Source organism: Caenorhabditis briggsae (genome assembly GCF_000004555.2).
Source record: "Caenorhabditis briggsae complete genome, chrII, whole genome shotgun sequence".
NCBI lineage: Eukaryota > Metazoa > Nematoda > Chromadorea > Rhabditida > Rhabditidae > Caenorhabditis > Caenorhabditis briggsae.
In genome coordinates, this window is record NC_013486.2 from 4,368,420 (window position 1) to 4,380,497 (window position 12,078).

Below are 12,078 nucleotides of genomic sequence, written 5' to 3' on the forward strand. Positions count from 1 at the left end.
AGACAAGCATAATAAAAGAGGCTCAAATCAAAAATTTATATGGAAAATTTTATTTTTATGATGAAAATATTTTTTTTAAACAAGAAAACTGCTAAAACACTCTGAAAACAAAACAATACAAACATCGCGGCAAGACTCCTAAAACAAATTTATGTTATGCGCCTTTAAGGAAACTTCTTACAGTAGAGAAAAAATACCTTTTTTTCAAAAAAGTAGGTGCAAAATTCAAAGAAAAGGAAGGTTTTATTGCACAATTCAAATAGTATACATTATTATAATGACACAAAATTAATATTACTTCTTTCCAATTCCCATTCCACTTCCGCGTATCACCTCGACAGCACCGAAACCGCCAGGAAGGTTGATATCGTCGAGATCGGTCTGAAATAAAAATTGGGATTTTACTTAAAAAACTGAAAATTCAAGAGGAATTTTAAAGTTTAGAATATGTTTTCATAAACACTTCATGCACCTTTGATAGTAATTCAGAATTATTTCAGTTTTGCCCATTTCCCTCGAATTTTCGCTTTTTTTGTTTTTTTTTTCGATGAAAACATGAAAAATCAGCAGAATTTCCGCCAAAAAAACCGGACAAGAATAATAAATAAGCTTTTTCAGGTTTTTGAAGTTTCTCATCTGTTCATCCCTGGTCTACGCCACCTTTGCTACAGTACCTAAACAAAAAGTTTCCGAAAAAATGGAATCTCCTAACAAGCGGAGTTCCTATCGGCGGTGCTTGCTCTTTATTTTTTCTTATTACTTTAATCCTACTGTGTTTTCCTACGTTTTGTTGTTTCCCTAGGTGAGGCCTGCGTCCTATCATAGTGACCAGTAGTCCCGACGTATTCAAGCCAACGGAAGAGTCCATCAGTCAGATGACGAGGTTACTTCCATTCGGCGAGGGCGGGGGTGAACCTCGATGTTTCGAGGGAGCTCTGGGACCGTGGCATCATTCACGAGCTTTCGTCTTGAATCAACCAATCAACGGTTATGCGATTCAATCCACACGGGAGCTCCCATTCCGTTAAGAATTCTTCAAGAAAGAGACACTTTCAAATGAATGGGTGGGTTTCTTGCGGAGTGAGTTCTACTAAGTGCTTACACGAGAGACTGAGATCTATCTAAACCGGAAGAAGAGACGAACGCACCGCCAATTTATAAAGAGAAAGCGAGGCGAATTATAAGGGTGAGGGTAGGCGAGCGGCCGACACTTCCCGGGTTCCGCCGTCCATTATGTTTTGTATGTACCTTGGCTCCGCCCACTTGGCTAGCAGGGGAGAGCGTTTCCTGGCTCATTTTGCCTAGTTTTTGATCGTTTTTCTTCGAATTTTTTGCATTTTCTTAGAGAAAAATCTGTCTAAAAATAGATCAAAGTACAAAAGTACTATTAGAGGAGCGTTTTTGGCTTATTTTTTTGTTTTTAAAACATTTTTTCCGCGGAATCATCTGTCAAAAGAAAAATCACTGTAACATAGTCAAGTTTTGTTCAAGTTGATCCAATAAATCAACAGTTTTTGAACTTATTAGCATTATTGGAGAAAATTCAAAAATGAGAAAAAAAAGCTCCGCCTTTTTGAAAATTAGTAAAAAAAGGAAATGAGCATGAGGGGAAGCGTTTGTGGCTCATTCGCTTCGTTTTTTTACCGTTTTCATTAATTATTTTGTATTTTTTCAATGATGCATTTGTGTAGAAATAAATCAAAGAATACATGTATTGAATACATTGAATACATGTATTCTTTGAAGAATACATGTATTCTTTGATTCATTTCTACACAAATGCATCATTTGAAAAAATACAAAATAATTAATGAAAACGGTAAAAAAACGAAGCGAATGAGCCAAAAACGCTTTTTTTACTAATTTTCAAAAAGGCGGAGCTTTTTTTCTCATTTTTGAAATTATTTTCTCCAATAATGCTAATAAGTTCAAAAACTCTTGATTTATTGGATCAACTTGAACAAAACTTGACTATGTTACAGTGATTTTTCTTTTGACAGATGATTCCGCGGAAAAAATGTTTTAAAAACAAAAAATAAGCCAAAAACGCTCCTCTAATAGTACTTTTGTACTTTGATCTATTTTTGCAAGTCAAGTTTTTTTTGCAAGTCAAGTTTTGCAAGTCAAGACTTGCAAGTCAAGTTTTTTTTTGAATGAAGATTTTGTGTGAAGAGTGTATCATTCTTTAAGCCGTTTCCTTTTAAAACTTCCCAATTTTCGGCTCATCTTGCTTTGTTTTTGGACTTTTTTCGAAAAAAAAAATTACCTTTCCAATAGCGAATGGACCATGCGGATTAACTGCTCCATAGCCTGGTTCATAACCAGTGATTTTCTTATTCTTCGAATTCTTCGCCAATTTTCCAAATACATTATTAAGGGATGGAACACCCAAAGCTTTAGCCACGGACTCTCCAAACTGACTGTCTGCTGCTTTGTTCGGTGGTCCCAAACCAAATGATGGATATCCACGAGCCAATGCATTCATCGAACGAGCTGGTCCCTTTCCGGTACGGTGTCCGAGTACACCCACCTCGCCTCCGTAGTTCAGCATCATTCCACCGATCTGACACCGTTAAAAAACATTTTAAAATTTGGAAAAATTGAAATTTAGGATTCCTAGAACTTTAAAAAGTTTTTGAATTTTTTTAAATTTGAAAATTTCAGAAAATTTTTGAAGAAATCAGAAACCTAGAAAATTCAGAAAATCGGAAACTCAGAAACTCAGAAATCTGGAACTTCAGAGATTCAGAAATCCTGACCCACCTGATCAAAGAATGGCAACTTCTCATTTCCAATATCCGCTCCTTGACTGGTTCTCACTTCCATTCCCGGAATCACACCCAATCCTAACGCCCAACTCCTTCCGATTCCAACATTCCCATTTTTCTGCTTCTGTCCATAACCAGCAGGTCGTCCTTCATCATCTGCAGTCTGATATCTACTCGGATACAAGTTAATATTCGGCACTCCACACATATCCGAAAATTGTTGACAGAATAATTGAAGATCATATCTCAACTTTTTTCCCGGTCGACAAGTGATTTGGAATTGATATTGATTCGCTGGACAATACTTTCGCCAGTCTTTCTCCTTTTGGAGCGTTGGGAAAATCGAATAGAGCAAATTCTGATGAGTTGGGGGATATAGAAGACGTGGTGCGTGTGTCGTTGTGATTCTGACCATTTCATGGGATTCTTCGAGAGAAATATCGTCTTCTGAATCCACGTCTTCTTCACTTTTACTGGTGATGAATTTGGTTTTAAAGGGGTCCTCGGGTTTCTGGGAGGGACGAGCAAAAGAGCTTAGAAATAAGGCATAAAAAATTAGACATTTTAATGAATTTGTTGTCATTCTGAATGGGGAGAAAATGGATATGTAGCAATCACGGCGGGAATTGGCAAGATCGTATTGGGATATTTTTGAGGATTAGATTTTTTGAGGATGATAAGGACCGGTTTTTTTTGGTGAAGCGTAATCATTGAAATCGCAGGAAAAAATGTGATTGAGATGTAGAAACACGGGATTATGGATTACGACATTGGAAGACAAAAAATGAGGGAAACGAATTTTGTGAATTTGTCAAAATTAGAAGCTCAAAATTTTTGTGATCATCTTGTGATTTTTTAAAAAGTTAAGTAGAAACACGAACTCAGATTTTCAAAATTACGCAGTTTTAGAATTTCAGAATTTTCTGCATTTTCAGAGTTTAAAAAATTTTCGGATTTCAGTATTTTTGAACTTCAGAAGTTTCTGAATTTCTGCCTTTCCGAATTCCAGAATCACAGATTTTTTTTTCGATTTTCAGCATTTCGAGATATCGATTTCTCGAAATTTCGAAAATTTTGAATTTCTGAATTTCTGATTTTTTCCAGATTTCTGAGTTTTTCAGTTTCTAGTCTTCTGAATTTCTAAAATTTCCGAATTCGGTAATTTCCGGAATGTCAGAAAGTTCGGAAAAAACTCAGAATTTGGAAATCTGGAAACCCAAATTTCAAAAAGTAAGAATCTCAAAAAGTTAAAATTTCGGAATTGGCATTGCTCCGAAAACTTAGAATAACAGAAACGAAAAAATAAGCATGTTTAGACGTTTAAAAGCCCACTTTGGAGTGCAGAAAAAAGTATTTCAGATGTTTTCGATTTATCTGAAAATTCCAGAGTGTACTGAACAAGACTAATTTTTGTAATTTTCAACGTTTTTGTAACTAGCATGGTTTTTGAGGTATATATCTCAAAAACCATGTTAGTTACACAAAATGTGTCAACTACAAAAATAAAGCTTTAATTTTGTTGAGTAACCTATAAGACTTTCAGACAAACCTGAAAATTTTGAACTACATCCGTAGGACCTTATTTAAAGTTGACTATTTTTTACTGAAAAGAGTTAAAACAACTGTTCCAGTACTATCGCTATTCCTGTGGCCGATTAGAGATCAAAAACCTTCATCATCATTGAAAAAAAAAGGAAAAATAAAATTATATATTTACAAACAAAGAAAAAAAACATAATAAATACCAATAATTTATCTCTTCATTCTTCACTCCTTCCGACGTGCTTTAAGGGTTCTTATCCTCTAACAGTGTTCAAAAATCCTCCAAGTCCCGACAAGAAGTTTCCACCTCCAGAAGTGCGCTTATAATCCGCAGCCTCCTTCTGGAATCTGTCCTCTTGAAGCTTCTCGAAAGCTCCACACTTCTTATCCTTGAGAATATTTGGAATCGAGTTGGCAGTGGTGGCTGCTTCAAACAGCAAGTTGGTCTTCACCTTGGCTCCTTCAATATCGTAATCCACAACAGCGTGCTGACAAGCCAACAAACGATCTGGGTCACGTTTCGAGACCCAGTATTCTAGAAGTTCAGAGTTGGTTGGGGTATAGGATCCCTGATCCAGAGAGTTGGCAGCTAGCCACTCTCCAATAATGGCGAATTTGAAGGCTTTTCCGAGCAATGGGTTATCAATCTGGGCGAAGAATTCCTTCTCAAGCTCCGGTCTAGTCTGTCCACGCTCATAAAACTTCATCCAGACATCCACAGCTCCTTGCTTTTGCCAGTAGTCTTTTTGCCAAACCGATTTGGAGAATGCTGTGCACATAGTGAAGTTAGGATCCTCTGGAGGTGGACAAAGTTTTGTGGTGAGCCGATAGGTTCGTTCTCCTGTTGCTCTGCACAAGTTGCCTTCTGTGTTCTCCAACAACTTTAATTTTCTCGACTCTTTACACCAATCACAATAGAAGCATTCTCTTCCACAAGTCGCCACATCCATGCATCGAAGTTTTCCAATTGGTTGAATGGAGACATCAAGCTTCATAGCAAGCTTATTGATATGGACTCCTGGTGGCAATGTGATATCGATTCCCATATCGAAGCAATCTGGCCAAGTGAGGTGCAAAGTTCCGTCTCCTTCTCTTTGAGATGGATGGTTGAATGTTGGGTTAGCGAGTTTGATAGGAGCAGCACATTCTTGTCCAGTAAGTTCCTTGCAGCACGCAGCGGATCTTACATCTTTCAACTTAGCAATGAACAGATTCTTGGAGATCACAGCCTCATAGGATCGTGGCCCGGTTTGCTTCACAGATCCCGTTCCGATTGGCACATCCTTATCGTTATAGACTACAGTATTTCCATTCTTATCAGCTACGACTTTTCCAACGGATTGTCCCTTGGCATCATAGCACTGAGAGACTCCTGGTGTCTCTGCAGTACAGTGATATTTGTTGTTACGTCTTCCGAAAAGCGACTGCTCTAGTTCAGATCCAATCAGGTTGTCAGCGGAGAGAGTCGCGTCGGTTTTCTTGCCGTTTTGAGAAATTGTGTAGGCGTACTTTCCGTTTTTGTCTTTTTCCTGGAATTTTAGAATTATGAAATAATGAGTCTTGACGATGTTGCTTGTTATCTTTATGTGAGTTTTTGCACTAAATCTACATCTACCGGGGTCAACCGTGGACGCCGGCGCATATTCAACTTTGTTCCTATTTCTCTCGGTTCCGGTTAAAGATATCAAAAAGTGATCAACTGACATAATATTTATAAAATTATCAGTTATCTTTTTTTAGTTAAACGTTTTTTGATATCGATATCTCTTATAGAAACGGAGATAAAAATGGTCAAAGTGAACAATGCCCTTCTATTACGGGTTTTATGGTAGTTTGGTTTAAATTGTGTATTTCTGTGCGAATCGAAAAGTAGATCATGGAACATGTCAAAATCTACAGAATGACATTAGATTTCACTAATATCAAGTTTTGAGTTTTGAGCCACAGATCTGGGAGGCAGTAAAAGGTCAGGCGCCACATGGGCCGTTTTTGCCTATCTGGCTCTTTTGCGACTTGTGATTCAAAACTCGTTGTTTAAATATAATTGAATTTAATATTAATTAGTAGATTTTGACAAGTTATACATATTACATTTTAGTTTGAACAAAAATTCCAAGTTTGAAGCGAGTTATGAGTTCATCCGTGGTGGACCCAGACATGTGCCGAAAATATCATTTTAACACCAACACTTTATCAGTTGGCAGATTTTTTATATCTCACAAAGGAACCGAGGTAATCGAGATCAATGTGCACTTATATGATCTGCTTCTATTAGAGCATTAAGGTATGGATCATAACTTTGCTCAAACACATCGCAGGTGTTTGAAATACATACCAATCGATAGGAAATCAAAATTCACACTTTGTGATTTTTACATGGTTGTGATCAGTACGAAAATGTGCTTCTCACCTTATCATAAAACGACAGCGTACCATCTCCACTATTATTGTTGTGGGCATGTGGGTTCAGCTTGAAATCCAATCTCTCGTTCTTCGCTTCGAATTCGGTCTTCTAAAAAATTCCTTTATAAACGCTGCAAGTGCGCTCCAAACTAACCGATGGATCTCCCTTCAGGTCTCCTTTAGCTACAGTATCCAGCTCGTACTTTCCGTCAGCCTTTAGAAGAGCGTGTTCTCCTTCGCCGTCGGTTTTCGTGCGGAGTTGAGCCCTGGAAACATAGAAAGATTTTCAATTAGTCTTGAGGCAAGTGGGTTCGTTTTTAAAACTATCTGTTAACCAGGACCTTTGAAATCTTAAAGGAGCAGGGCCGATTTTTCCTGCTTACCGACTATTGGATCATAACTTTGCTCACTATCAGAAGCATCGTACGCGTTTGAAAAAGGTACAAATCGATAGGAAATCGAATGTCCAACTCACTTATGCCCATCAACCGTCGCGATTCCTCCCTTATCTCCAATCTTCTGCACTTGTGCTCTCTTTCCATCGAAAGTCTCGGCGGCTGCGACATTTCCGGCTGAGGAGGCACTGAATCTCTGATTGGTGTTCAATAGATCCAACACGACTTTCTCCTTGTTTGATGCGTCAAGGGCTACCTGAAAAAGCCGGTTTTTTATTAGTACATGTCATGTATTTGGGTAAGATCTAATTGGCTAGATAGTTCTTTTATGTGTAATTAAAAAAAAGAGTACTAGGCTAGATCTTTAGCGCTTACACTACCGTAAGCTTGAACCGCTTTTGAAAAATCGAATCAAGGTGATATTTGATGTGTAGCCTTTACGTCTCAAGAAAAATTGGTCAAAAATCTATGTGAAAATTCGAAGCTGTTAAAGGGGGACTCCTGTCAATTTTTTTATTGCATCAAAATGTGTTAAAATTCATCTATTTTTAGAATTTATTATTGCGAAAAAATTCGAAAAAAAATCCGAAATCCCCAAAAAACGCCGTTGAAAAGGAAAAAAAATTCAGAAAAAGGTGCCGCCGAGGGACGAGGATTTTCAGTGAGAAAACTAGGCGACGCGAGCGGCGCGACTTTCTTACCGGACAAATTTTCCGGAGTTTTTTCGCTTTTATCTGCGACAGGTAAAAAACGTTAAAAAATACTGTCGGCCACTTGAAAATAATGCTATCAGGCGCCGTGGCCTAGTTTTCTCATTGCGCGGGAATTCAAATCCTCGTCCCTCGGCGGCACCTTTTTTGAATTTTTTTTATTTTCAACGGCGTTTTTCGGGGATTTCGGATTTCTTTTGAATTTTTTCACAATAATATTAGGAAAATAGATAACTTTTAACACATTTTAATACCACAAAAATTTTTGCTCGGAGTCCTCCTTTAAAGTTGGGCCATGTTTGGGACCTCATTTTTTTTATTGGTAGACTTTCAACTGAATTATATCGGTTCCCTTGGGAGATATCAAAAATGTATGAACGGATGAATGTTTACCATAATATCACCTGCATTTTGATAGTTCACAAATTTTAGATATCTCTCACAAAAATTGAGATAATTGAGCTCAAACGCAAGCGACGTTTTATGAAAGCTCATGGACCGGCAGACTCACCCTTTGCACTTCCTTTTGTTTCTTATCGAGCCACGTTGAGTCCACCTCAATGTGTTTTCTCTTCTCATTTAAACTGACATGATTGGGCACCACTTGTGCACTCACAGCGATTGTGAGTGCTGCTAAACACAGGAGAGTCCGTCTCCGCATTTCTGGAATTAGCAAACTGAAATTGAGTCATGGGGGTAAGAATAGTGGATGATGCGAAAACGAAAAGAGCATCGAGCCCGTAAAGGAAGGGGGGGGGGGGCAGGAGATTTATCGGGTTTTCCAAGAGGTACGGAATGTATCCTGACGTGACGATGTACAGTGATACAAAGCGTGTGGCTACCGTAGCTCATCTGGTAGTGACGCGGCAACTCCAACATTGGGCCCACAAGTTCAACTCCTCGAAGGAGTTGTATGAACCAAATTTCGAAAAATTATTCTTCTTAAAGGAAAGTTGAAACTTAATAAAATAGAAAACCTCTTCTAAATTTTTTTCCTGCTATTTATGCTAACCAAAGATACCAATCACTTCCGTTCGGTGAGAGGTATGTGATCCAGATGTACGATAAAAGAAGAAAAAAGTCAGGGTGCTAAGTTCAGGATCATTTTTGTTGAACCTAATGGAGATTTCTTTAAAGGTGGGGGGACATGAAAAAAATAATGTTCTCGAAATTCCGTTCAAAGATGCCTCTCGAGGAGTTGACTTTTGGAATTCAAAACTTTTCAAAGCAATGGAAAAAGCTCCCCCAAAAATATATTAAAAGTAGGTACCGTTTTACCTGGTACTGTATAAAAAACCGAATTTCAAAAAAATTTCTTCTTTCAGAACTCGGTAGAAAATCCTATAAGCTTCAGGATCGAGGCAAATCAGAAATTTCCAAAAAAAAACAAATTCATAGATTTTGGATCGATGATTCGATGATAAATGGGAGAAAAGAACAGGGATAAAGGATAAGAAAGAGAAGGGATGTAGGGCAACTACTTGCATCTGATTATCTTATTCTCTCCGTCGTCTTCTTCATCTTTTGAAGAAGAGGAGATATTCGTAATGTGAATGGGGATGGAAAGTGAAGTGATGCGCAAGTTTAAGATCGGCGTCATCGATATAATTTGGTGGCGATGGTAGTTAGAGATATCAATATATATCCTGTTTCAGACTTTCTTTTATATGTCCCCACTTCCCTTTTTTTCATGGGCAGACTTGGTTTAAAGTGATACTTTCTTTTCTTTTTTTTTTGTCTTCTGATGAGTCAGTTGAATCAAGACAGAGGAAAGAAGGGGAAAGTTGAACGTGAAATTGAATGTAAATAAAATTGGAAATCGTTCGGTTTCCAGATGAGATATAAAAAGGAAAAAAAAGGAAGGCGAAAGAAAATAAATTATCACAGAAATCGGGCAGTTTTGCAATTGAAAAAAAAATCTTCTAGAATCCAACGTTGCTCATCCTTAACTATTCACCGCATTCTTCTTCTATACAACCATCTCTTTCGGTGCATCCATTCATCGCACGGCTTCACATTTTTTCCATCAATCGCTGTCGCCATTAAATCCAATTTCACTCCATTCAACTCGACGTCAGCGATACATCCAACGAAGTTATTCGAGAAAAGACCGCCTGTGGCTTTGGAAATTTCTGGAACTCCGCCCACAAAAATGTTTCCATCCACATTTAACATTGCCAATATTCCGGTACTTCTTCCATTGATTTCTCGATAATTATCGATTTTCATTTGACCTTCTCTTCCTTTTCGTTCGAAACGAACACTATGCTCTTTTCCATCATCAACACGGTCTTCCGATATCAAATGAGCAGCACCGCCGCCAAGTTCGTAGCTGGAAAATTAAGATATTTTTTGAATTGGAGAATTGAAGGATCTCAGAGCTTCGCAATTTCAAAATCTTCAAAATCTTGAATTTCAAAATTTTGGAATCTTAGAATCTCATATTTTCGGAATATCGGAATATCGAAATCTCCGAATTTCAGAATTTCAGAATGAATTTAAAATTCACAGATTCTCAAATTAAAATTTTCAGAACCTCAGAGTATCAGACTAACAAAATCTCAGCAATTCAGAATTTTCGGGTTCTTGATGTTCTGAACTTTTCAATAATAACCACAGTAAACCTGAAAATTTGAACATTTCAATTTTGAGCTTTTCGAATATTTGGCTCTCCGAAGTTTATAAAATTAAAAACTTGGAATCCCAAAACTTCAAAATCTTAGAAACTCACGAGAAGTGCAAGTGTCCATTGACAATTCCCACTGAAATATAATCCTCCATTTGGGTTACTGTAGGCCGTTGTCCCTGCCACAGTAACACCCCATTCGGTTGCTCAGTCTTAAATTTGAACGCCACAATCTCATCTTTCTCAGATGTCAAATGTGGAAATTCGTCGGAGGACAACTCGATGAATGCGTCTCCATCAAATCGGGCAGCATGTTCGATGGGTTTGACTGAAAAAAGGGAGATCAAGATTAAGGCTTTCATTCGGTCGGAAAATTCGGTTGACCGATCGACCGACCGCTGACCCAGCTCTGGATGAACAGACCGGACAGACTTACAAAGACTACACGTCGGTCCATCATAGTATAATTTGCATTCACAGGTGTAGTGGGTCTTATTCCTTGGGACACATTGCCCATTCATTCCACAGGTGGAATTGATGCAAATGTTGTTTGGTGCATCTGTGGTTGTGATCGGGCAGACTCCTGGAAAAAATCAATAACTCTGGAATTCTTTGAGAAACTTACCATCCACACAGCTATCTTCCACTTTCACTTCTTCTCCAGAATCCGGTGGCAGTGTGCCTTCACTGTAGTCGTCTGTATCTGGAGCCACTGTACTAACGTGAGCAATCTCGTCTTCTTCATCGCTAACGTCATTGCCTGAAACCTCAACCTGTACATCAGAGTGTCCCCATAGTCCCTCTCACCTTCTTCTACAGAATCCGTTGGCAAAATTTGAGCGGTTTCTGGCTCCTCTGTAGTCGTAGTCGTGGTCTCAACAGGAATCTCAATTTCCAATGGGTCCGAATCTCTGGATGTTTCGTAGAAATGATAGACCTCTTCTGTAGTAGTCGTTGGAAGCTCCGTGGTTGTTGTCATTGGCTCTTCGGTAGTCGTCGTGGGCACTTCAGTAGTAGTTGGTTCCTCGGTTGGTTCCTCTGTTGGCTCTCCGGTCGTGGGCTCCTCCGTGGTCGTATTTGTTGTCTCTGGCTCTGGCTCTTCTGTCGTCGTCGTCGTTGTCTCTTCTTCTGGTTTCTCTGTCGCCACTATCACATCATCATCATCATCATCATCAAAGTTCGACTCCTCGCACGATGAGATGTCTCCCGAAGAGGAAAGATTCTGAAGATCGATGTCTTCTGAATTGATGAAAATCTCGTAGACACATCCTTGGAACGACTGCTCGACGACGTCATCAGGGGAAGAGAGACCAGGTGGGAGACCGCCGATAAAGATTTCAGTGCCAGGTTTGAGCGTGTCAGTTTGGATCTGAAAATTGAGATAGAAGGAGAGAGGAAGAAGGAGAGAGACGGAGAAATACTTAAACTTTATGACATCATTCTTCGTGTGTGTTTTCTGTGTTCTGATCTATGACTAACCTCGGAAACTTGATTTCCATTGACAGTCATCACAAGTGCACTGCCAGTTTGTCTAACAGCCACATCAATCAGTTCACCAGCGCCCAAAGGTTCAGATTTCACTTTTTGAACTTCTGAAATCTCCTCCTCGATTTTTTCATATTTACTGATTTCAA

The 12,078-nt window shown here is 38.6% G+C and overlaps 3 protein-coding genes across 3 annotated transcripts; all 3 read right to left on the reverse strand.

Moving 5' to 3' along the window:
- Nucleotides 1-294: 294 nt before the first annotated feature.
- CBG11062 lies at nt 295-3,351 on the reverse strand (the record flags this gene model as incomplete). The annotated part of the gene is made up of 3 exons (XM_002646584.2): nt 295-381; nt 2,267-2,563; nt 2,764-3,351. 3 exons carry the CDS (start codon nt 3,349-3,351, stop codon nt 295-297), a joined length of 972 nt encoding a protein of 323 aa, XP_002646630.2.
- Nucleotides 3,352-3,779: 428 nt separating this feature from the next.
- CBG26139 lies at nt 3,780-4,239 on the reverse strand (the record flags this gene model as incomplete). Its single annotated transcript, XM_045241980.1, has 2 exons — nt 3,780-3,908; nt 4,204-4,239. 2 exons carry the CDS (start codon nt 4,237-4,239, stop codon nt 3,780-3,782), a joined length of 165 nt encoding a protein of 54 aa, XP_045099136.1.
- A 325-nt stretch (nt 4,240-4,564) lies between these two features.
- On the reverse strand, nt 4,565-8,479 carry Cbr-tag-297 (the record flags this gene model as incomplete). Its single annotated transcript, XM_045241981.1, has 5 exons — nt 4,565-5,890; nt 6,721-6,822; nt 6,868-6,979; nt 7,189-7,364; nt 8,330-8,479. 5 exons carry the CDS (start codon nt 8,477-8,479, stop codon nt 4,565-4,567), a joined length of 1,866 nt encoding a protein of 621 aa, XP_045094437.1.
- Between the last annotated feature and the right edge of the window lie 3,599 nt (nt 8,480-12,078).